Source organism: Setaria italica, chromosome IV (genome assembly GCF_000263155.2).
Source record: "Setaria italica strain Yugu1 chromosome IV, Setaria_italica_v2.0, whole genome shotgun sequence".
Taxonomy (NCBI): Eukaryota; Viridiplantae; Streptophyta; class Magnoliopsida; order Poales; family Poaceae; genus Setaria; species Setaria italica.
The window spans coordinates 38,891,170-38,917,311 of record NC_028453.1 but is presented as its reverse complement, the minus strand read 5'-3'; the positions used below and the strand labels follow the sequence as shown (position 1 = coordinate 38,917,311).

Genomic DNA, 26,142 nt, shown 5'->3' with positions numbered 1-26,142 from the left:
AACACTCGATGACGTCCGCTTCGGAGATGTCTACTATGGTAGCCTTCTTTTCGAAGAACTGTCGTAGATAGTCGCGCAAGGTTTCGCCCTCTCTCTGCTTAATTTGTTGCAAGTCAATCTTGTTTCCTGGTCTAGCCATGGAGCCGGCGAAATTGTTGGTAAAAGCTTTTGTCAAGTCTGCCCAAGAGTCGATGGACTTGGGTTTGAGTGACTCGAGCCAGGTCAGTGGTGCGGGTTCCATGCATATGGGAAAATGAATGACTTTGGTGTCGTTGTTGCCTCCGGCTGCTTGGACGGCTAGCGAGTAACCACGAGCCTCTGGTATATATCTATTGGAACAAGTAAGAAACCAAAGATGATGAGCCAATCTGAAAAAGGTGTTGCTGAAAGCTTACCCTCTTCCACACGGATGCTACAGCCGCTATCACTTTTGCAGGAGGGGAATTACAGAGTTCGCCTCTCGCAATGGTTGGCCATACAATCGCGATTCATAATGGAAGGGAACATATACCTATTTACATAACAAATCCTATGGTAGGTCGCAAATTGGGGGAATTCGTGCCTACTCGGCATTTCACGAGTTATGAAAGTGCAAGAAAAGATACTAAATCTCATCGTTAACTGAATTCAGAATAGAAAGATTCAGAATAAACAGCGTAGCCATTGAATTGGATCTTGCTTGCCATCGTACTTGGTAATGCCGGTCGGTTTGAACTTTTCGGGTAATTTTGTTTTCATTACCCGGTTTGTGAAAGCAGGAAAGTGGTTGTAGCTGTCGACTTCCCGTTCACGCCGACTGTTAAGGATTTCTCGTAGATCGCTGATGTTGGACATCTCGCGGTTCTTGCGAGTAGGGCGAACACTTTTAACCGAGTTGGTGCAGCTGGCTTCACCTACATCCTTCTGTTGAGTAGGAACTTTATGCTTGCTTGGACCTTGGCTGTGTTGCCGAGGCTGGTTGACTACATCGTTGTTTCGCGGAGCAACATTTTTATCTGCAGCCCCCCTGCTTCCTTCTGTAATGCAGGGAACGGACAGGATTGGTGATTCTTTGTCAAGCAGCTTGTAGGCTTGCTCCGCGAGTTGTGCAATTAGTCCGTTGCCACGCTGCATGAGTTGAGCTGTGGCTGCGTTATCATTATCTTGAGGCATCAATGTCGTCAAAATGTTGATGGAAGCGATAGCCGCGAGTCGAGTGTTGTGCTCCTGAGCCTGCACTGCGTTGAAAGCCCGTTCAAGATTTGTAATAGGGATATTTGTAGCCATTGACTATCGACGCTCAGCTCGAGTAGTATTGCGCGCCCTTCGTTGCTTGCGCTGTTCAGGAGTTTCATTGTCGGCTGTAGATTCATCGTCAGAGATGTTGTTGACTTGTGCTAGTCGCCCGGGGGTTCTATTCTGGCTAGTTCCCGGGTTGTTAACTGGAGTAATAACAAGTATCTCCCTGTCCGGGTAGTAGCTTCCGGAACTTGATGTAGCAATCTCTGTGTAGCTTCCTTCATGGCTGGATGTAAGTGGAACGCCTTCCTGATATGGCAAGTTGTCTATATGGGCGATGAGGCACGAGTCGTAGTCACGGTCAAGAAAAGATGGTCGCAATCCCGGCCAATGGACGAATCTGCCTTGTGGCGTCGAAGTTATTACCAACCCTTGAGCTGGACCGCATAATGGTATTTCTGGAGAGTAGGGTGAGTCGGAGTCAACGTCCTCATCGTACCCGAGTTTGACTCGGGTTCGAGCAAGAGAATCTTTATAAACTTTTGTCGTGTTGCGAAGTCCGTGCGGGAACCACTTTGAAATCGAAACTGATTTGGATGCTGACTGGGGTCGACGAATCCGAAGCGAGTCCGACCCTGAGTCCAGGGGTCGGCCAAGCCCGACCCCGTGAGGGAGTAGCTCCGCCTCGCCCGACCCCAAGTCCTAGGGTCGGGAGATCCTGACCCTGTGGGAGGGTAGCTCCGCCTCGCCCGACCCCGAGGCCTGGGGTCGGCGAAGCCCGACCCTGCGGAAGGGTGGCTCCGCCTCGCCCGACCCCGAGGCCTGGGGTCGGCGAAGCCCGACCCTGCGGAAGGGTGGCTTTGCCTCGCCCGACTCCAGGGCCTGGGGTCGGCGGAGCCCAACCCTTGAGCGAGACGTTGGAGTAGTCCGAGGCGAAATCGAGTCCTACGTGTAGTCGAACTTGGGCTTGTTGACTTTGAAATCTTGATTTTTCCTGGTTACTTCTTCTGGTTTCTTCTCCTGAGAGTCGACGATCTGGCGTCGGAACGATCCTGAGCCTTCGGCGACGCAGAGCCAGGATCCGAAAACGAAGGTGGCGCCGGCTTCGATGAAGAAGATGGGCCTGATGATGACTTTTGCCATTGAGTTCTCGCTGAGAAACTCGACGAGTTCCCCTACCTGACGCGCCAGCTGTCGGTGTTTTAGACCGGCAACCTGCCTAGGGGTACCCTAGGTGGTCTTTTATGCGGTAAGGGTCGTCGAGAATCAAGGAATCAATGGTGACGTAGGGAACACGATTTAGACACGTTCGGGCCGCTAGATCGCGTAATACCCTACGTCCTGTGTGTTGGTTTGTATTGATGTGTGTTCTGGTCCTGAAGGATCTGTTTTGAGGGAGGTCCCTGCCCGGCCTTATATACCCGGGAGGGCAGGGTTACAAGTCTGAGTCCTAGTCGGGTACTATTACAGAGTTCTACTCGGTATCGTCCGAGTAGTTTTCCATAAACATACAAGACTAGTCCGAGTAGGATACGCCCATCCTTGTTCTGATCACATCCGAGTACGTCCCATAGTGGGCCACCCAAGGCCTACTCGTGGGTCCGGGGAGTAGTCCCAACAGACGCACCCCCACATGGGACCCCACGTCTGGCCCGATCACCATGTGAGTTTCAGGCTACGCCCCTGCCAATCTCCAGCACGTCAAGCGCGGGTATGAGGAATTCCCGATCAGAGGGTTTACTAATCTACTGGGCTTTGCTGGTCCCATACCCAGTAAGTGATCAGATGTCTTTCACTTGATCAAAGGTTAAGACAATGAATCGGGCCTTAACCAGATTAATCTAGCAGACAGAACTACATCCCTAGCTTCTGTCCGCTTCTTGACTTCCAAGTTATCTTTCCATAATTAACATGCATGACTCAATATTTACCTTAAGGTTTGGTAAAGCAAGTGTTTGAGCAACTAAGCAATTCTAGACTTGGGTTATTTTCTAAAGGTTTGAACAAGTGGCAAAGATGTCCTTAAAATAAGGTATGATAATGCACAAGAATGGGTTTCAAGCAACTCCTAGACTTAGTGCATACATATAGCAGATAACCGATAATTGGACACATGAAATATTGACTCCAAAATAATAGGTATAATGCACCAGGGCTTGCCTTGTTCGCTAAAAAAGTTAGCACTGTCTGAAGGGTTGGCCTCGTAGGGGACCAATTCAAAGACTTCCTCAAATTCCGAAGATCCTTCTGAATATTCCGAGAAATCTCCTTCTGGTGCTTCGGTGTCTATAACACAACATATGCAGGGGTTAGGAATGCAACTTTTTGAATACAAGACTATACAACTTTCCTTCATGATAAAGTTGCAAGCCAACAAGGACTATTCAATTTATCATGATAAAGTTGCAAGCCAACACACAAAAACCTGAAAAGATTAGCCCACAATTTTATTTCCTTAACTAACCTTACTTAGGGCCTTTTTCTTTTATTTTTAGAAAATGTTATAATTATTTCTAGTCTTAAAATCTAATTTCCTATGAGTTAATAATAATTTTTAATTATGAAAAGGTTATTTCATATTTTATGCATTTAATAAAGATTAAGCATTTATTAAATACCTTAAAAGAAAGGCATTAAATAAATACCCAAATTTTTATTATTTTTCTAGGGTATAAAAATTTTAATGCATAAAGGAAAATAACATAAGCCTAACAAAATTGGTTTCACTAATTTTGGACACTCCTAGAAATTTCTGGGATTTAAATGGTGAGATTCGGATTTAAACTAATTATTCTATAAAAGAAATCTATCTTTTCCCGAAAAACACCCCCGGCTACTTTTCTCACGCGACTCTACTCTACCCCCTCTCTCTTACACTGGACCCGCGGCTCGGACCCACCCCTTCTCCTATTCATCTCACCCGTCGGCCTACCCTTTCCTCTGATGGGCTCCCTAGGCCATTTTTCTTTTTCTTATTCCTTTCCCAGACCGGCACTGGCCCATGGCCCATCTCTCCTTCTTCTCTTCCCCCGCGAGACCGACCTGCTTCTCTCCTGGGCCTCCGACCGTTTCTCCCACCGGCCCCTCTCTCGCGCTGGCACTTGGGCCAACTTGGACTCGCGGCCCACCTAAACCGTCACCCGGCCTGCCTCCTCCTTCTCTTCTTCTTCCTGACGCGCGGGCCCGCGACTCCAGTGCCTTCTTCCTCCTCCCGCCAAAATCCTGAGCGCAATAGGGGGCGGCGCGGCTTGCCGGCCGACGCCCTACCGGCGACGGGGCTAGGCCGGGAAAGCATCCCCATGCCCTAGCGCACCCGTGCACGGTGACAGCTTCCCGGGAGACGGCCGGAGCTACTCCCTCCACGGCGGCGGGCGGCGGCGCCTATGGCCGGTCGTGGCTAAGCACAACGACGGCTTAGCTTATCCCGACGACTCCCTCTACAGCTTTCAAGCACCCCAAGGACCCGCCTACGACTACCTATGAAGAAAGAGAACAAGAGCAAGGAGGTGCTCACCGTGAGCAGGAGGTGCGGCGACGGCGGACGGAAACGACGGCGGTGTAGGGTATTCCGGCAAGGATGTTGGACAACAACTCGACTGGGGTGTAGCTGGGGTATCTGTGGGGGAGTGGGCGAGAGGAATTGACGGGAGGTGAGGCGTGGCAACGGAATTTGGTCGGCTGCGATGGCTTGACAGAGAGAGCGGCGGCGGTAAAAAGGAACGGCGGTAAAAGGGGCGGCGCAGGAGCGGTAGATATATGAAAGACTTACTGCACGCATGGGCGACACCGTGGTCTACTCGTAGGCTTGCGTGGTGAGGAGGTGGCGTAGCTGCCGCGCTGGTGGGCGACCGAGAACGCCGGCGGCGACACGTCGAGCTCGGCTCTGTCACTCTCCCCCTCTTTATTTCTGACGCCCGAAATTTAGAGCTCCACCACGGCTGATTTCGAATCCGACGGTTCACAAGTCACTTAAACAAAGTTGTAGATAAACTTGAGCTCTACAATTCATATTTAAACCTTTGCCCGAGATAAGCATCCAAAAGTTTTCAAATTTAAGTTTTTCTCTGGCAAGTAACTGAACCCTTCTGTTCTTCCCATTTAGTTCGTCAGTCATTCGAGGTGGTCATTCACCCGACTTTGTAAACCATTTCAGTGGTCCAAATCCCTTCCTTTTAGTCCAACTACTCCCCATTTGTGTTCTACAACATCCAAGGATTCCATTTTGCCCATAAACACTTACACCTTTTACTCCACATTTCTCTGAAATCGGCTCCAAACTTGGCTACATATTGCTGTTTCAGACTTAGTCAAATTCAGTAGTGCAGTCTACCGTGACAAGGTGCTGACTTTGGGGCCTCCATTTGAAATGGTTCCCTCAACTATTCTTGATCAACAACACCTGAAGATACTTGTCCAAAATCCATACTTTAATATGGTATAGTTGTCTTGGTTCACTTATTTGGAAAATTGGTCGGAAATTAATTTCCAAAATGGACTCTGCTGCTGTTTTTCTGAACTTCTATTGTCGGATGGTGAATAGTAACTTCGGTTTTTAATTTCTTTCTTTGATTTTTCTTGAGGCATTTAGGACCAGATCTTGTCCCAAAGCTTGATCTTCAAGTTCTAATCACCCTTACACTTCCATTCCACATTTTTGCCAAATTTTTCTGAATTTTGAATTCAAAATTCAAATTTCGGTCAAATTTGACCCGAATTTGATTTTTAGCCAATTTCTTCTCCTTTTCTTCATGAATTGCTTCTATTTCTTCAGAGTTACCTTAATGACTAAAATGGAAGGTGTTACAACTGCGTTGAAAGCCCTTTCAAGATTTGTAATGGGAATATTTGTAGCCATCGACTGTCGTCGCTCGGCTCGAGTAGCGTTGCACGTCCTTCTTTGGTTATGTTGCTCGGAGGTTTCATCGTGAGGGGCGTCAGCTGTAGACTCATCTTCGGAGATGTTGTCGAGTTGTGCTAATCTCCTGGGGGTTCTGTTCTGGCTAGTACCCGGGTTGTTATTCTGAGTAATAACAAGTATCTCCCTGTCCAGGTAGTAGCTTCCGGAGCTTGACGTTGCGATCTCTGTAGAGCTTTCCTCGTGGTTGGACGTGAGTGGAATGCCTTCTTGATATGGGAGATTGTCTACATGGGCGACAAGGCGCGAGTCGTAGTCGCGGTCAAGAAGAGATGGTCGCAATCCCGGCCAGTGGACGAATCTGCCTTGTGATGTTGAAGTTATTACCAATCCTTGGGCTGGACCAGATAATGGTATCTCTAGCGAATAAGACGAGTCGGAGTCGACGTCTTTGTCATGCCCGAGTTCAAATAGGGTTCGAGTAAGAAAGCCTTGCTGAACTTTGGTTGCGTTGTGGAGTCCGTGCGGGAACCGCTTTGAAGTCGAAACCGACTTGGACACTGGCTGGGACCGACTAGTCCGAGGCGAAGTCGAATCCGACGCTTAGTCGAACTCCAACTCGTCGATTTTGAAATTTTGATTTTTTCTGATCATATTTCCTGGTTTCTTCTCCTGAACGTCGACGATCTAGCGCTGGAACAAACCCGAGCCGTCAGCGACGCAAAACCAGGATCCGAAAATGAAGGTGGCGCCGGCTTCGATGAAGAAAACGGGCCTGATGATGACCTTTGCCATTGAGTTCGCGCTTAGAAACTCGACGAGTTCCCCCTACCTGGCACGCCAGCTGTCGGTGTTTTAGACTGACAACCCGCCTAGGGGGTACCCTAGGAGGTCTTTTGTGCGGTAAGGATCATCAAGAATCAAGGAATCAATGGTGACGCAAGGAACACGATTTAGACAGGTGCGGGCCGCTAGATCACGTAATACCCTACGTCTTGTGTGTTGGTTTGTATTGATGAACTGGAGTTGTTGTTGAGAGGGGTCCCTGCCCGCCCTTATATACACGGTAGGGCAGGGTTACAAGTCTGAGTCCTAGTCGGGTATTATTACAGAGTTCTACTCGGTAAGGCCCGAGTAGTTTTCCATAAACATACTTGACTAGTCCGAGTAGGATGCGCCTATCCTTATTCTGATCGTGTCCGAGTACGTCCCTTAGTGGGCTGTCCAAGGTCTACTCGTGGGCCTGGGGTGTATTCCCGACAACTTGCAATCACAATAGAAGTCCCAGGCTTTTATTATATCACAAGGATACACTTGAGCCTAGCGACTACTCGAAGATCAGGAGCAAGAAATGCCAAGAGGCGGGAAGTGCAAGCAAGGAAGCTGCCCACTAGGCAGTTGTGCCCTTCTCCTCCCCTCGGCGGTGGCATAGACAGAGACTGGGGCTCCACGTACTCCAGTCCCGCTACCCTTCATCAACACCCCTTCCCCTCTACAAATACTCGGAACTGGACTTCAAGCACACATCGTGCACTTGAGTCTCATCCCGAGACGTTGCAGAGGAAGTGAGCAGTCGGCACCACGCTTCCATCCTCGGCCAGAAAACTGGATAAAGACCATGAAGCTCATCATCCTTCACTTGCGAGCTCCAGCATGGTTATTACCAGAGAGCAGGGGAAAAGATGGAGCACACGGGAAATCCTCCTATGAGGATTCTTCTAGCATCAGAGCAATCTTTTCTAGCGCGAAGATTTGTGGAAGGAATGTGGAACCTCACTACGAGTAAACTTCTAGAACCAGGGCGCTCATTGGAAACTTGCTACTGTCAAAGAGAAGCGACCTAAAGCCAACCATTGCTATAATCGGATCCATGTTTCCGCAACGGCAGCTGGGGCTCTATTTATAAACCGAAAGACTAGGCAACATAGCGCACCGTGACTACACAGTAATTCGACTTGTCCTAAGCAATGATAACTTTCACGTGAAAGCCTATCTGCGCGGAATCAAAGCTCACATATGGTTAACTCTGGCTACAAACAATAAATCTTGCATAGTACTCCCGTGGGTCCTCACCAGTACAAAGCAATAATGCAAAGGACACATTACTCACATGCACGTCCTCTACAAATAACTGCAATAATTGGGGTCCACGATGCAGACTACCGCCACCTCAATGACTACCCACAAGACTACTCATTGTAAACCGACAAGCTAGTACTCATCGCATATATGATGATCAACACCTCAAACAAAAGACACTTGTTCAGGTACATCGAGTTTACCAATAAGTTACAAAAAAAGGCAGCAAACCATGATTACTCAAGATCAACAAACTCTGCAACTCTCTCGGCCACCGGCTCCAACTCCTCTTGATATTGGATGTACGCATCATCGGTACAATCTCCAGCCATGCCATCGGCAACCATGGACAGATCGACTTTTGAATAAAATGACTTCACAATGGCTAGCACTTGCCTGCATAGGGACTTGGCCATACTCTTGACTTGGGCGCGAGCTCCATGGGGTACCTGCGACACACCGCAAACATGGCGCACGCGCGCGCAGAGCAGCGGCACGGCGGCGCGATCGCCGCCCGAGATGGCGCCGGCGCCGGCGTCGCGTCCATGTCCCATGCCTCGACGCGCCCCGCGGTGTCCATCGCGTAAACCACCCCGTCGGCTCCGGCCGCGCGCACGGCGTCGACCCAGCAGCGCGCGGGCGTGTCGAGCTGGGTCCATCCCGCGTCCCCTGCTCGGGCGACGGCGACACGGGACAGGGGCTGGCAGATGAGCACCAAGGCGTAGCCGCCCCATGTCTCCCCCGACGGCGAGGCAGCCGCCGCGTCGCGGACACGACGATGGCCTTCTCGTAGACCTCGTACCGGAGCCTGTCGGGCGCGAGCGTCTCCGGCGGGATCAGCACCTCGTCGTCGCAGTCGTCGTCAGCGAAGCAGCGCCGGAGGCTGTAGCTTTCCACACAACCGTCCGCGCCGCGGGTGGCGTCGACGAACGGGAGCGTGGCGACGGACGGCAGCTGGACCTGCGCGCCGGTGACTGGGTTCAAGAGATGCAGCTCCGAGCTGGCGTCGGCGGTGATGAGCCACCCGTCGGGCGACGAGCCGACGCAGACGTGCTCGGAGACGGCCGTGCCGGATGGCGTAGGCCCTGCCCTCCGCCAGGCTCAGGAGCCTGGCGTCGCCGCCGCCGCCACGCCGCGGGCGCCCGCGCGCGGTCGGGTTGAAGGGGAGCATGAGCCACGGCGACAACGGCGCGTTGCTTCCGGAGGCGCCGGTGGCGGCGGCCGACTGCCACGCGGTGCAGACGGCGGGGAAGCGGAGACGGTCCGGCACGGGGAGGCGGGCGAGGACGGACTCGAGGAGGTCGCGAGGGAGGTCGGCCCAGCCGTCGCCGGCGGCGGCGAGCTTGCTCATGGACATTGTTAGCGACCAGCGGCGCGCTACGGTGAGAGCAGGATCGCGTGAGGCGATCGGGTTGGGTTCTTTGTCGTCGAGATGGAACTTAAACGCCGGCGCTCCTCGCTGTTCCGTCGTGCCGTGGCCCATGGATTTTCGCCGACGCGAGCGGAGTTGTACTGGGTCCGAATACTACCAGCGGCTCTGACTCTGACCAGTTTGACCGGCGAACGGCGGGAAACGGTGTAGAAAGACAGTGGGCGCTCCGGTCCCGGTCGCGTGACTTTTGGCGGGCCGTCGGCTGTCCGTGCAAAATTTTAGCAGGCGGGCCGCATGCCGTAGCCTATTTTATGTGGGCTGTTTCGTGGCCCGGTCACGATAGCTGACCTGGGCCAAAAACCTCAGCATTCCTTTCTTCTTTACCAAAACTCCCGGTTCTTCTTCTGCTACTTTTTACACACCCAAGATTAATGGAGTCAACTATCAACAGAAATTAACACTGTAAAAACAATTAATCGAAAAAATACGAGCATCCCTTCGACATTTGCTAGCTTGGTGTTTACTATTACACATTTTTACCAGAAAAAGTATGTCCAGGTGCCAATGAGACATTATTTTGTATTATATTAAAAAGCAAAGGTACAGCAATGCATAGATACAAGGACACAAGTACTAATTAATGTCGTCGCTTGCCACTTTTTTTTAATCTAAAACACCATAGAATTCTCCGTGCCACAAGTACTAATGTACGATTACTTGAACGGCGTGCAGTAGCAAGCACAGCGAGCATTGAACGGCAGCACCAAGCAGTGAGAAGCTAAGCTGTAGCACAGCAAGCAGCGGTATAAGCAAGGGCACTGCAGATAATAATCATTCATCAAAACTAAATAATCCAAACCACCGATAATCTAGATTGCCAACCAGCACACAGCTTAATGGAGTATGTAGCTAGATAAACAAACAGGGCACAAGTACTGTCAAGACCTGTAGCACATATGTACTCAGGTCACAAACGACATGAGATGATCTGAACAACTCGAGCACTTATCATCATTCAAACCCGTAGCCAGGGAAGTAGATTGGTAAACTAGGAATCTCTACATTTTCAGTGCCTTCGTGCAGGCTTGACTCCTCCCATCCATCTTCAACACATGTGACAGCATCCAGTGAGAAAAATCAAATATTTTTAATTAGTTCCCCTCCATTCGGGGCCTATCCGAAAGAGAATCCAGGATCTCTTGGTCCTGAATATCAGAATAGGATGAACGAACCGGCCTCCCTGGTAAATAGTTTCATACTTGATGCTTATGCCTTACCTTCCCCATAAAATTTGCTAGTAAAACTCTGGTCGCCTATTCATTTGTTATAATAAAATGGAAAAACTTTAAATGCCCCATTTTGTAACAACAGACAACTACAGCCCATGCTTGCAGGTGTAAAATTCCACCCTGCAAGTGCTGGTACGGTGCTGTGGTTTCACCCATGTGTGTTTGAAATGCAAGGTGCTCTATCTGTTCTAACTAACAGGGATGCTAATCCAACTCAAACCTCACCGGGATGGGTACGGGTTCAAAAAACCACCCGTGGGTGCAGGGTGAAGGATTTCGCCCGTTAGGCAAAGTGCGACGGGCAGGTTTTAACTCCACCAACACCCAATCCCCCCACTAACCGCACGGCTGATGAGATGATCCTAGCTATGTTTCTACCCGTTTTTCCCCAAATCTATAATTGCAATAGAAATCAAAGTGACTAATTACAGCGGATAATTATCAACAGCCAAGCAGGTGAAAAAACTCAAAAAGGAAAATATGGGCATATCGAATCAATGCAAGCTAACTGAAATATGCAGTGGACTGACACAGGCCATGGTTCAGTGATCAGGTATTCTCATTAATTTAGAGCTCATCTTTGTAGACCCACTCCCATATCTTGGAGCAGGGTTTAATTTGCAGCTGCAATACTTAATTAGAGCAGTACCTGTGGTAATAGGAAGAACCCTAGCCTCTGGGGCGATGTACTTTGAGATGTTACTTGGGAAATACATGACGCCATCACCGCGTTTCTTCTCAGTCGCGAACTCAGCTGAGCCTAGCAGAACATTCTTCCTGGCGTCAAGAGCGATAACGAATGCCTTCGGGTCCTGGAATCTGACTCTGGCCAGCAAGTAAACGACACCATCATCGATGCCAGGAGCTGGGTGGGACACCCAGAGGTTCTGCAAGGCTCGCTCTTGATTTGCTCCTTCAGGTGACAGCAATCCAGAGTTGAGCATCTTTGACTTGGGCTTGCTGTGGATCGTGGTGTGCGATGCTTTGGCCTCGCAGTCCTTGATCCAGTCATCCCACGAGGTACTCATCTTGGAGTTGCTCCATGTCGTGATCACCCAGTCAGACATGAGCGAGTCAGGTTCTTCATCATCGCTGTCGCTATCTGCAGCAGGCAGTGTCTTGGAGGTGGTGGAGACGATGGCTTCCAAATGAACAAACCTGAGGCTTTGATTGATGACGGCAATCCCGCGGAGGGATTTTCCGCAGCCTCCTATGTCAGCCCCCCGACCATTGTTGCATGTCAGCAGCTCCATCGGCACCGGCAGGGGCACACCACGGAGCTCGGGCTTCCGGTGGAGCACGTCGCAGATCAGGATGCCACGCCAGAGATCGACCCAGCCCATCGTGCCACCTTCGCCTCCGATGGTGATTACGGTGGACGTGAGATGGTAACCAAGCCGGATTGAGTTCAGAGTGATCCTGAAGGGGAACGCAGCCTGCGGCGCCACCAATGGCACCACCTCCTGGCTCCACGTCCAACTCCTGGAGTCGAAGCGGTGGAGGTCGTACACTCCAGATTTGTTTGTAGCGATCAACGCGGCGACAATGAAGTCGTCTTCCCCGCAGAGAAGGAGGCCTGCATCCTCGTCTTGGAAGGTGGGATGCGGGGGCGGCAGCAGCTGAAGCGACGGAACCTCCCCGACCCGGTAGATGAAGTAGTCGTAGTCGCACGGCGAGACGTCTGGGCGGAGTCGAGGGCCGATGAGGACGCTGAAGACGATGATGTCTTCAACCGCGCGGACGATGCGTGGGGGTTCGGTGGTGAAGTCGTCAACGCTGGAGCATTCCACAAAGAGGATTGTGGGGAGCAGCGGACGCTCGGGGCAGCTTAAGGATGCCTCGATGCTGGTCCCCCGACTGGTGAAGGCCATGGCGGTGGTGGCGTTCCGCTGCAAGGAGCTGCCGTGGAAGCCATCGGCGTGGAGGAGGACGCAATTGGAGAGCGAGATGCTAGCCATCGAGGGCGAGATGCGATGAAGGTGATGCGATGGCGGCGCCGCCGTAATCGAAAGGGAAAGGTGAGGGGAAGAAGGACGGGGAAACCATCCGACGGTTCCGAGTCACGCGCGCTTTAGCGGTGCTGACCGGGCCGGGCCATCCCTGGTTCTCCGAATTGGAAGTGCTGGATCGAATTGTCTGGTTGGAAGTGAACCATTCATTTAATTTCTGGCATGCACGTGTTTCCAAAAAAAGTAAACAAAATTATATATTTATATTAGAGAACAAGAATTATTCATGCAAATGAGATTTCAAAATAATGATCCCTTTCTCTATACATTGATTACAAGGTAGAAGTAGTATTTTCATACATGAATAATTCTTTTGCATGAATTATATTTTGCATAGGTTTCTCATACTTTGTAATAGATTTAAATATTCGTGTAATAAATTTCACAGTGAACACCAATGTCAAGCTAAGCCAATGCCTCCTTCCTCCTCCTCGCCACTGCATTCAGATCTTTGCCAGAGCATGACCTGGACTCTTGAACTGAACCCCTCGTGCAAACAATTTATTAGTCAAAAGAAACATCATCTATTCATCAGTACTACCCCGTGAACGAAGACTTAAAAGAAAGAATTCACGGAAAGAGCTAGCCCAGTACACCGAGCAATGCTGTCAATATTTACTTAAAGAAGATCGTTCCAACTTATAGGATTGAAAAAAAATAATGGAGTAGTATTTTATCGCTGCATGCTACCACCGTTAGATCTCAGTGCGTTCAGGAAAGACCAATACAAAATTTATGACTAAAGACATGAATGGATCCTTGAGTCCCAAACAAAAGTACCGAACGAATTATTGTGTATATGGCAGAGATATAAGGTGTACATGCACCAATTGATGCATGTATGAAGGATTCTGGATGGTGGGATTCAACCAATTTGTTTGCACCGTATGGTTCACTATTATTAGTAGTAGAATAATAGATTAAGTGGGATGGCTTCATCTTGGATAGATTGGTACAATTCACCCAACTAAATAAAATAGTCATTATTATTTTGAACGATCCCATACATGAATCAAATGATACAAGCAACCAAACACATGTAGTGCCTCACACCATACACGCCTCGACGATTCGACGTCGTTGCATGCCATGTGGCCTCAATGAGCGCTCCAGCCAACAATCCCCCACTGTGGCATTACATCGAACATATTGTGGGCGATGCCGGTGGCACCGAAGTCAAGCAGGCGTGGACAAGTGAGGAGCCGACAAGGCCTGGGGCGGAGGGCGTAAGTAGAGTTGGATCCACGACGGGTAGTTCCATGGGGGACCACAACTGGCTGGTGCTTCGCGACCTCGTCTTTCAGCTCGAGACATTGGGCAATAGAACGTAGAGAGCGTAGGGAGCAGATGTACCTGCGGCGGCGGTGTTGCCCCTGTCAGGCTGGTGGGCGACGGCGGCGCATGGGGGCGAGAAGTCATCGATCGCGGCTGCCGTGTGGAGGGGCGTGACAGGGCACCAAGAACTGGGCAAGGGGGCGACGAAAACAACAAGGAAATCGAGCAAGTTCAGAGAAAGAAACGATAACCAGTGGCGAAGAACAACTGCAGCCCCTTTCACTCCAACCTCAGGATTCAGATTCAGTACAGATAAGCCAACCCCATGGTGGTGGCGCCGCCTAAGGCTAAGCTATTCTAGAGAAGAAACGATAGGGTTCTTGTTTGATGATAAGATCCAACTGACCAGGTCCTGACCATTACATAACGCAAAATTACAGAGTAGTAACTAAGCTATTTTAATAGCAGTAAGCAAAGAGTAAAGACTATTTCCCGTCAGGTTAGACCGTAGCCCATCACCCAAAGGATGCAAGAAACCCTGGCCGTTGGATGGCAAATCAACACCTCTAGGTGAACTCGGCGAACCGTTACAATCAATGCCGGCTTCAGTCTGTAGTGCCCAGTTAACTGAATGGCGATGGTGCTACTGAATGATGATGGAATTACTGAATGGCGACTCAGTCTCCTGACAATTGCCCCTCCCTTGAGATCCTTGTCCTCAAGGATGAAAAGAAGGAAACACTTGACGAATGAAAGATGCATCCTCCCAGATTGCTTCTGAAGATGGAAGATTAGTCCATTGAATCAACCACTGCACAATAGGTTCATTGTTTCTTGGAATCATACGCCTGTCCAAGATAGTTTTAGGTGCTACCTTTATGTTGCCCTTGTCATCAATGAGTGGTAAATCAGGTGAAGGTACAGCTGTTTGTCCAATGTACTTCTTAAGTTGGCTGACATGAAAAATTGGGTGCAAATTGCAATGATCTGGCAATAGGATTTTGTAAGTTGTTTTGCCAATTCTGTCTAGAACTTGAAATGGACCATAGTACTTAGAGTGTAGTTTCAAAGAGCTATGTAAACTCAATGAAGTATGTCTGTATGGCTGTATCTTCAAATAAACCATAGACCCAATTTCAAATTCCCTTTCAGATCGATGCGTATCAGCTTGATGCTTGATTCTTGATTGAGCTTTAGCTAAGTTGTCTTTGATTAACTGGTTTGCCAACTGCCTATTTTGTAGAATTTCCCTAGCATTATCATCTGGACAATCAGGCAAGATAACCTCAGCCACCATGGGAGGGGGAAAACCATAGAGAGCTTGGAAGGGTGTCATGTTCAGGGAGGTGTGATAGGAAGTGTTGTACCACCATTCAGCAGAAGATAACCAATAAAACCATCTTCTTGGAGCAGAGAAGCACATACTGTCGGTGTTTTAGACCGGCAACCCGCCTAGGGGGTACCCTAGGTGGTCTTTTATGCGGTAAGGGTCGTCGAGAATCAAGGAATCAATGGTGACGCAAAGAACACGATTTAGACAGGTTCGGGCCGCTAGATCGCGTAATACCCTACGTCCTGTGTGTTGGTTTGTATTGATGTATGTTCTGGTCCTGAAGGATCTGTTGAGGTACGACCTCGAGGTCTGACCTGTCGAGCTAGGTACCCCTGCCCTCCTTTATATACTCCAGGGGGCAGAGTACTAGTCGGATTACAAGGAGGAGTCCTAGTAGGAGTACTCAGGACTAGTCCTAGTCGGATTACAGGGGAATCCTAGTAGGAGTCTGACCTCTTCCTTCCTTGCGGGTACTGGGGATGTATCCCCGACACATACATCTAAGATAGTTTTCTAGGCACTGGTTAACTCTTTCAGTTTGGCCATCTGTTTGTGGGTGGTAGGCTGAGCTGAGATGTAATTTGATTCCCATTGCTTTGAAAAGAGAGTGCCACAAAGTGCTTGTAAAAATCCTATCTCTGTCTGTCATCATAACCAAGGGTGGCCCATGTAACTTGAATACATTATCAGTTAGTAATGGGATAACGTTAGAAATAGTGAATAGATGGCTCAATGATAAGAAATGAGAATATTTGGTGAATCTATCAACTACCACCAGACTAATTCGGAGTGGAAGGAAGTCAAAAACAGCAATCAAAACCGGTTTACTAAAGGACCCTAAAAATCTCTTAAGTCCTGGAATTCGAGTTTTCCTTCATCTTTGCAAGCTTTTATCTCACAAATTCCTATCTAAACTCAAATCAGGGCGTGAATGAAAGTTGTAGTACCTAGAGTGTGTTGCAACTTTGTTACACAAACCCATATCCAAATCGGGCCCGAACCTGTTCAAAACCCCGGTCGAAGTGAGGTGAAACAGTCAACTCACCCCTAATGCCTTAAAATCCTAAGTCTGGGATTCCTGATTTTTGGCTAACTTTGGCATGAAATATCTTCAAATCCTTTCACAATCTGAACCGACACCTTAAACAAAGTTCAAAGGACTTCCAGAGTTGAGCAAGTTTGTTTAAAAGAGTTTTGGAAGTTGTGTTGGAAAATTCGGAGAAAGATCTCCCCAAAGCTGGTCGGGCTTGCTGCCCGAAGGGAGCCTCGACGCCTGCACGCTAGAGCACGTTCGCTCGCGCGCCGCGTGGCCGCCGACCACCGGCAGCTCACCGGCGCCCTATCACCAGCGCGACAACGACAGGACGAAGGCCACGGCGCCCAACCCGCGCCCGCGACAGGACGGGGCGAACGCCGGGCTAGCCAACCGCCGGCCGCACGCGTGTCGCCTTCCGCCTGCCACGGCTCTGCTCCGCCAACCCCGTTCCGCCCGTCCGCCGAGAAAGCTGCCACACGCACGGCGTCCCGTGCCTCCGCCTGCTCGCCCAATCCCCACGGTAGCCCTCCGCCTCGCCCACCCGACAGACCGGAAGCCCTAGACGCGCGCCGCCCAAGGCCAATCGCCGCCGAAGACCACCCGGAGCTCCGCCTCCTCTGCCCAATGGCGCCGCTGGCCAATGGCCGCCTTGCCCGCGCAGTCACCGCTCCCGGCCTTATCCCTTCCCCACCGAAGCCCCGCCTCGACCCTCCGCCCCACCACGGCTCTATAAAAGGGACCCCCTCACCGGCAATGCCACCCCTTGCCACCGCCCGCACCCGCGCCATCGCTTTCTCCTCTGCGCCGCCGCTGAGCTTCTGTGGAGCTCACCCCTTTGCGCCACCCCACACTCCGGCGACTTCGCCGCCACACTCTTGAGAAAGTTCCCCTCTCCGCTCAAGCCGCTTCTCCCAACCCACGAGCTGCCTGTTCCTACGCACGGTGCTAGAGCTTGCTAGTTGTCCACAAGAAGCTCCGCCACCGCCGGAGCACCGTCGAAGCCTCGCCGCCACCCAAGCCTTAGTGCATACGACCTTCCACCCAAGTCTACTCCTTTTCGACCCCAAGGCTTCACCGTAGACCTGGAGGTAAGCCGCGACCCCTTTCTGTTCGGTTCGCCCGACCCCTTTCTGTTCGGTTCACCCGACCCCTTTCTGATCGGTTCGCCCGACCCCTTTATGTTCGGTTCGCCTGACCCCTTTTGTTTCGGTTCGCCCGACCCCTTTCTGTTCGGTTCGCCCGACCCCTTTTGTTTCGGTTCGCCCGACCGCTTTCTGATCGGTTCGCCCGACCCCTTTTCATTTCGGTTCGCCCAACCCCTTTTGTTTCGGTTCGCCCGACCCCTTTCTGTTCGGTTCGCCCGATCCCTTTTCTTTTCGTGTCACCCAACCCCGTTTCTTTTCGTCTCGCCCGACCCTGTCAGTTTCGCCGACCTTTCTCCGCCTCGCCCGAGGGCTCGGCTGTATCTTTTTCTTTGACCCAAGGGTATCGGTGAAATATTTTTGGGGATTTCTCTATGTTGAGTCTGAGGACCTCGATACGGTTTTTCCTTAAATCTAAGGGTCAGACCATAAGTTTCTCCCAAATCCGACCCTTTTATCCGGTTCTCCACCAACTGAAGTTTGACTCCCCACCTTTCCTGTAGCTTTGCTACAAGTGTCTGAGTTAAAACATGCGAGTATGTTGAAATAACCATCTAAAATGTTTAACCCCTGCATTGCATTTCCGTGTAGAGTTAAATCTCACCAACGGAACTTACGAGCTCCACCCGGCACCGGAAGAAGACCCCGCTGAGGAGCTTCACCCCTTCGAAGGAGAGCACGAACCGGAGCAAGACCCCGAGGACCCACTTGCTTTTCCTGAAGGCAAGCCCCGGTGCATGAATTCCCTGTTTTACTTTTATGGCACTTATTGATGCTTATGATTGTGCATTTACGTTGGTAGGAGTTGATTGAAACCGTAGATGCATGAACTTAGTACCTTGAATTGAATACTAGTTACTAAGGTCGAGTAGTTGCCATGCTTAATAGGTCCCGGTAAAAGTCGAGTGATTTCCTGTCACTCACGAGTTATAGGAGTTGAATGTTTCAGTTATGTCGCAACTATAAGGACGACGGACGGGGTCAGGCTTATGTTCGATACTTGGTGGATTGCCCCGTCTGTCTAAATGAAAATGGACTAAGGTCGAAACTGTAACGGCCCTGGTCAAATCTTTTGAGTTAATCTTAATCCGAGTCCCTAATTCCGCTGACTCAGCTCCCCCGAGTTTAAGCGCTCAACCTCCGGTTCCCAGTTCCGACCCATGAAGACCCCAACGCACCCCGCCGGTTCCTTCTAAGTCTCCACCACAGTGTCCCTTTCAATCGTGGGCAGAGGAGAAACCGAGACTGACAGGTGGACCCGTAATCTTTTCCCCCGGATCTCCCGAGGCAGACGCACTCGAGCAGCCTGCACCACTTCAGAGCTCCCCCGCCACGTGGCTCAACTTCCCCGACGCCTGCCGCTTCGCCCTGTCGCCGGCCGCGACCGGATGGTTTCCCGTGCCCTTCTCCCCAATCGCAGCGGAAGCTCCTCTGCGACCCTTTCTGCAGCGCCCCGTCTCGCTCGCGCCCTCACCGGCCGCGCCTTGGTGCCCCGTCACCGCTGTGGCAGAGCTTTCTTGCCCGCTGCATCAAACTACCTCGCTGCTCGCGCCCATCATCATCTCGTCGGATCCCCTGCTGCAAGGCCCGAGGCCTTCCGGCTTTTCCGCCGCCTCTCCACAGTCGCGCCGCCCCGAATGCGCTACGCCATGATTCCTCCATCCCCAACCCCGACCCCGGCCGTGACAGCTCGTTTTCTGCTGCCAGAACTGTGCCTGGCAAACCGCTGCTTCGCGCTCGCCCTCGCAGCCGCAGCCCGCCTGTCTTATCACCTGTGCAACCTCGCTTATAGCGCCGTTCCCCCTATCACACCCATCAGATCCGCCGCACGACGACGCCCGCCTCCGCCAAACCTCAACCACCAGCAAAACTGTGCCTGCGCCGCCTTGTCTCCAGTGCCCAATGGCCGAAGACGCTATCTTCGAAGTCCTGTTCCGCCGCCCATCGCCGCTCAATCGCCGCCATGGTAGCGCACTCCATCCTTTCCTTCCCGGTCTTCGTGCTGCTCCAACCCTCTCTCTCCCGTGGAGCTATAAAAAGGAATGCCGGAGTCCCACCGGAGTTCCTTCGCCCTTGCCGTTTCACCGCCCCTACTCTGCGAGCACTTGAGCAAATCCCGTAGAACCTCCTGAGAGTTCCCATTCCTCGCTCAACACCCGCACCTCCCAATCCACCCAGCCGCCTACTCCTCCACGCAGTGCTAGAGCTTCCTTGCTGCTCACAAGAAGCTCCGCCGCCGCCGGAGCACCGCCGGACATTGCCGCCGCCCAAGCCTTAGCACCTTTCATCGCTCCTCCTGAGCCATTCTTTCCGACCCCAAGACGTCACCAGTAGGCCTAAAGGTAAACTGCCGACCTTGTCTGGTCCGCCCGACCCCTTTTTCCGTCTCGCCCGACCCTGTCTGTTCGCCCGACCCCTTTTTCCATCTCGCCCGACCCTGTCTGTTCGCCCGACCCCTTTTTCCATCTCGCCCGACCTTGTCTGGTTTGCCCAACCCCTTTTCTGTTTCGCTCGACCCTATCTATTCGCCCGACCCCTTTTCCGTCTCGCCCGACCCTATCTGTTCGCCCGACCTTTTTTTTCCGTCTCGCCCGACCCTGTCTGTTAGCCGACCCTTTTCCGCCTCGCCCGAGGACTGGGCTGTATCCTTTTTCCTTGACCCGAGGGTATATGTGTAAAAATCAGGGACTTCTCTGCGCTAAGTCTGGGGACCTCGAACACAGTTATCTCCTAAAGTTTTGGGGTTAGATCATAAGTTTACCCCATCCGACCCTTTGATCTTGCCCTCCCCCAACTAAAGTAATCTCTCCCCACCTTTTCTGTAGCCTTGCTACCAGTGTCCGAGCTTTAACTGCAAGTGTTGATGAAATAACTATCTGAGTGCTAACTCCTGCATTTGCATTCATGTAGAGCTAAATCTCGCCGACGGCGTCTACGAACTGCATTCGGTGCCAGAAAATGGAGCAGTAGCTGAGCCGCCGACCGCAGGAGCTGCAGCAGAACCCTCAGAGGACCAGTTCTCCTCCCCTCCGCTTGAAGGCAAGCCCCGGAGCATGAACCCATTTTTTCTCTAAACTTACACATGCCTTCCTTCGTTTGTATGTGCATTTACGTTACAGGAGTTGTTTGAAACCATAGATGCATGACTTAGTTCCCTTGATCTGAATACTAGCCTGATGAGTCCGAGTAGTTGCATTGCTTAATAGGACTCGGTAAAAGTCAAGTGATTTCCTATCACTCGCGAGTTATAGGAGCTGGTTGTTCTGCTTCTGGTTACAACTATAAGGACGATGGACGGGGCAGGGCCTGGTGAACTCTTTTGGTGGTCGGTGGATTACCCTGTCTGTCTATATGAAGTTGCTTAAGGTCGAAAAGTGTTGGTGTTCGTGATCAAGTGTTTGAAAGTACTAATCTCATACCTAGTATGGGATGGGGAAGCCTAGTACCTGATTGAACTAGGGCGTGGCTTATACCCCTGCTGTCCCTGGAACGAGGTTCCCATGGTGCATCATGTGGGTGCAAGTGCGGTCACAGTACGGTAGAGGCCGGGACTGTGGAGCATTGCATGCCAAGGGAAGTTTGGACCTGACACGTGCCTGGGAATTGATGGGGACGGCCAACATAGAAAGCGACCCTTGTGGTGCGCGGATGTGGTGAGATTAGGTTCGCCATGCATGGTTAAGAAACTCGAATCGATTCGTCTGCCTCTCACAGTTTGAGACTGCTTGATCGCTATGCTACACTGAGTAAAGATGGAACATGATGATGATATGAACTCGATGCTTGTTCTATGCTTTGTTGTTGGAAACTATGGTTGTTTAGCATAAGTCGCCAACATAGACTGGTTAATGAACTTAGAACTTGAGCTAAAACTTGAAAGCAAGGACCCACTGTAGTTTCTTTTGGTAAACAAAACCCCGCAGCCAAAGAGCCTTGCATGTCTAGAAGTGGTGGAGTAGTTTACCACCGGTCGGTTAAGTCTTGTTGAGCTTAGCAGCTCAGCCTTGTTTGTGGCTTTCTTTTCAGGTGATGTCGCCGCTCCTGAGTTTGTTCCAGTTGGCACTTGGCCGCCCCAGCTCCCTCCGGGTTGGACGGTCGAGTGGGATCCCTCCTCGGACGGCGAGGAGAGGGATCACTGATGTCCTAGCTAGCCTCATCAAGGACATCCAACCCCGGCGCTAGCTTCTGCTTGTTTTACCTTCTGTCTGTTTTCTTCAGAACTTGTTAAACTCTGATTTACAACTAAGTGTGTAACAACTTGTTAATCTTTGGTGGATCTGCTGTATTCTCTGGAACCACTCACCTTCGTGTGAGTTTGCTAAACTCGGTCCTGTTAAGTGGTTTAATCGGATGAAATCCGACGGCACTTCGAGTTAACTTGACTAAGGCATGAGTGTCGCATGTCAGGCGACTCAACTATGCTTTAATCAAGGTAATCCAAGGTGGATCCGCCACAGCTGGTACCAGAGCTGGTTTAGCAAGACAGAGAACATAATAGGCCCTAAAACACTTCTTTTGAATAAAATTCTGCAAAAAGAAAACTGTTAATCTCGTACGGTCGTTAAGGATGACTTTAGCACGAGAGGCCCTAGGGGATTTTGGGTTGTTTTAGGTGGCTACTACTTATTGGTTATTTTGCTAACCCCCAGCACTTCGCCACGTGTATCATACGTGTGCCGAGTTCAGCATCACGAGTATGTGAGGGTTGATAGGGAGTTCTATTCAAAGGACCCTATCATCGCGGTTGTTTCGCCCACGTTTATCATACGTGCGCAGGTTCCGTATGCTAATTCATACGAAGGGTGGTATGGTTTGATTCCAATGAACCTATCATCACGGTTGTTCGCCCACGTCTATTATACGTGCGCAGATTCCGCATCACGAGTATGCGAAGGGTTATACGGTTCCATTCAAAGGGGACCTATTTCCACGGTTGTTGTGCTGTCCATGTAGCCTTAAACGCATGGGTGCCATTTCTATAGTGAACGGTAATGCTTGGGGACGCTTTCGTGGGTGCTGGCACGAAAGGTTCATGTGGTTGTGTTTTCTGCAGGTACACTAACCGCGCTCGCTTAGGAGACGCTACTAGAACCGGACTAGATACTATAGGGAGAGACGTACTGTATGCCTTGCCACCGGCACTGACTGCGTAAGACCAAAGTTTTGGAAGTTGTTTTGGTTGAGAGGACGAGGTAGGCCGTGCATGCGTCATCAAATAAAATCTGTGAAACCACCTCCCTAAAACAACCTTGCCTTGGAAAAGCTCTTCTTCGGTTTTAAGGATTTCTAGCTTCCTTTCCAGCTTGGGCAAAGTCAATCCGAGTACTTTTTCTTCCTGACCTGTTCTTCTTCTTAGAGTTTCTATCTCATGTCAGTTTGGTTTTGGTTCCAGATGGCTGCTCCAGGACACGTTCTGTACGGCACTAATGGCATTTCCCACTCGACGTGCTTACACTTTGAGGGTTTTCCTGCTATTCTGTGGGACACCTTAAGGTGGTTCGGGTATCAGTCCCCGCCTTTGTACGTGGGACGGATGTACCAGGAGCACGGAGTACAGAGGTGCAACGTGCAGGCGGTGGTACCTCCACCCCCTGTGCGGCCCGAGTGCCCCCAGCTCGGAGTCTCATCTTGCGGACACGCTCTGGAGGACACCTGGGAGTCGGCTGCTCTACAAATCCTCACCCAGTTCTGTCGGTTACACCCGCTTGAGGTCACCTTGGACCCAATCGGCCTGTTTCCTGCCAGGGACCGGATGGACCCGGCTTGGCTTGATCGCGTCAACAACATAGAGGTGTTGGCAACCTCCCATTCGCTAGTCACCATCTCTACCACCACCAGATGCATGTCAGCCTTATATCGGCTGGTCGAGCTTCAAGGCCGAGCAATGGCTGTCTTGGCTCGGATAGCCATAGACACCCCAAGGGCACTTCAACGCCGCCAAGAGAGACTTGGTGGGACAAACATATCAACTCATCCAGAGAGGCATACAGATCCATGACATGCAAGACCGAATCTCCGAACTCGAGGGAGAAGTAATGGACCTGGTGGATGGCATGATCGAGCTTTCCGAAGAATAGATGAAGGTTGAGATGGAGCTAGCAGTTGCTAATGCTCATCTGGACGAGCACCACGCCGAGCTCGATGCTATGCATGCCCTTGAGATGCAATTGGACGAGCAAGAAGATCCCGAGGAAGTCATGGGAGCGTCCAGCATGGACATTGAGGATGGCGATGCCCCTTCTCCAACTCACAGTGTTCCCTCGTAGGTTGAGAGCTATAGGAATCTCATCTTTTGTTGTACTCCTTGGCAACCTAAGTTTTGGATAGTGATGTAATAGGTTAGCCTTGAGTTGAATATTCCTTCTGTGTTTTGGGGAACCACAATGTAATGACCTTAGTGAAATCAGATCTTAACTTAACCTTGACTCTTTTGCGACACGCTTTGGATGCCAGATTGTGTGAGTTTGTGCTATGAGCACACACCCCTTTTTCTGTGGGTCTGTCCAAAACTTGGCCGACCCCGAGCCGCAAGGTCGGACACGCTCGACCCCTCGAGGCAATTCTTCGCCTCGCCCGACCCCTTCTTGTGCGGTTCGCTTCACCTGACCCCTTGTTGCACTGTTTCGCTTAGCCCGACCCCTTGGTCTAAGGTCAAATAGAGTGGAACTCCTGGGATATGGTTATGGTTCGCCCGAAGTTGTGTGCAGAACTAAGATAGTTGCTAACTAAGATGGCCAGAGGATGTGTATATCTCCTTAATAAGAGATGTGGTTGTGTTGCCTTATCGGCAAGAGTCGCATTTGAGGATTTAACATATGCGTTCCCACATAGTTGGAATACTTCTGAGGTTATGAAATTAATGGGACGTTGACTCTTGCAGATGGCGCATCGCACCCGATCTGGCTCTGTGCCCAGTGGCAGCGAGCAGAGCAGGATCTTCCCCCGCCCCCGCCCCCGCCTTCGCTGGAGGCGATCTTAGTGGCTCAAACCGAGCTGCTGAGGCATATTGTACAGGGGCAACAACAGCAGCCCCATGGAGGGAGAGCCCATCAACAACCCCAAGTTGCTCATTATGAGGACTTCTTGAGCACGCAACCTCCTTTGTTCCAGAAGACACAAGACCCGCTCGACGCCGACGCCTGGATTCGTACCATCGAATCCAAATTCTCCCTCCTCACCGCCCATTGCCCGGAGGAGAACAAGGCCCGGTTCACTGCGCAGCAACTGCGTGGTTCTGCCCTCCTTTGGTGGGATCACTACCACGCTATGAAGCCGGCCGACCACGTCGTCAGCTGGGAGGAGTTTAAGACGGAGTTCAGGGGCCATCATATCCCTGAAGGTCTCCTGGAGCGTAAGCTCAATGAGTTCCTGTCCCTTACCCAGGGAAATCGAGATGTCCTGCACTATGCGCAGGCTTTCAATGATCTATGCCGGTACGCTGGGTACCATGCTGTCGTTGTCAAGATCAGCGGATCAAGACTTAGACTAGTAAATTTCTTTTATGCGCGTAAGCCTCAGGTGGTTGCGTGGGAGACACAGATTTAGACTGGTTCGGGCAAAGGAGGCCCTACGTCCAGTATCGGGGATGTTCGTGTTGCCCACGCGGGGATTCTGTAGTAGGGGGTTACAGATCGACGAGAGAGGGACTGGTCCCAAGTCTCTTTGGTGCTTGCGTTCTCAGGGAGAGTTGTAGTGTACTATGGCGTGTGGGAGAAGAAGCTGATCGATCCCCCTCTCCGACCCTGGGTTCCTCCTTTTATATCGCAAGGGGATGGCCGGAGTTACATTTGGGATCGGGTAAAAAGAACTGTAAAGAGTAAAGTGTAGAATGGTAAAAAGGTACGGCAGGAAGGAGGAGCAAGATCCTAGGCGTTCGATGCCTCTGCCGGCCCTTGACGAGTGTTGGCGTGCATGCCGGAGGAGGAGGTCGCCGTGTGCCAAGTGCTGTTCCTCCCTTCAGGTAGCTCCTTCGATGTTCTTAGGTATCAGATCATGATGAGGGTGCTCCGTCGTTACCCCAGTGTCTGTTAGGGAGGACGGTGGATGCCGCTGCTCAGGCGATGGTTGCTGAGAGGGAGGGCGTCACATCCGCGCTGCTGGGTGCGCGGGACCCGAGGGTGTGTGGGGCCCGAGGACAGGCCGCTCTCTCCTTTGCTCCGGTCGGCGCAGGCCATGAGTACCCCGCGGCGAATGGGAGCCGGCCGCCGACACTGTAGCCTGCACAGGGTGGTCGTGCACGGGTACTTGCGCTGGGTTGCGTGAGGGGCGCGGTCGCCCTGCCCTCTGTCAGATCTGCGGCGCATTTATGGCGAGGCCGACGGGGGGACCCACAGGATTTGTCTGTCTTGCCCATGTGGACCGCATCCGAGGGGGATCCCAGCCCCGTGGGCCCCAGTGCGCCCGACCCCCCCACTTGGGGTCGGACGAGGCGGAAACTCCGTGGCGAGAGGTCGGGCGCCCCCGACCCTGGGATCGCGGTCGGGCGAGGCGGAAACCTTGCGGAGGGGGGTCGGGCGCTCCCGATCCTGGCGCCT

At 51.4% G+C, this 26,142-nt stretch overlaps 1 protein-coding gene and 1 pseudogene across 2 annotated transcripts; both read right to left on the bottom strand.

The window, feature by feature from the left end:
- Positions 1–8,537: 8,537 nt before the first annotated feature.
- On the bottom strand, positions 8,538–9,509 carry LOC101774202 (annotated as a pseudogene).
- A 526-nt stretch (positions 9,510–10,035) lies between these two features.
- Positions 10,036–12,839, bottom strand: LOC101761616. 2 transcript variants are annotated; one of them, XM_012845371.3, is made up of 2 exons: positions 11,463–12,839; positions 10,036–10,342 (listed from the first exon to the last, which is right to left on the bottom strand). In XM_012845371.3, the coding sequence occupies exons 1-2, from the start codon at positions 12,769–12,771 to the stop codon at positions 10,227–10,229; spliced, it is 1,425 nt and encodes a 474-aa protein (XP_012700825.1). In that variant the 5' UTR covers positions 12,772–12,839; the 3' UTR covers positions 10,036–10,226. The 2 variants fall into 2 exon arrangements, with proteins under 2 accessions (XP_012700825.1, XP_004966374.1); XM_004966317.3 differs by having other exon boundaries at positions 10,037–10,307; positions 11,463–12,837.
- Between the last annotated feature and the right edge of the window lie 13,303 nt (positions 12,840–26,142).

Bases quoted from the DNA above. Each gene is read 5' to 3' on its own strand.
- LOC101761616 (XM_012845371.3), bottom strand. From the start codon at position 12,771: ATGGCTAGCATCTCGCTCTCCAATTGCGTCCTCCTCCACGCCGATGGC. The intron at 10,343-11,462 runs GTACTGCTCTAA...TATTATCTGCAG, and splicing joins GGTTCTTCCTATTACCACAG to TGCCCTTGCTTATACCGCTG.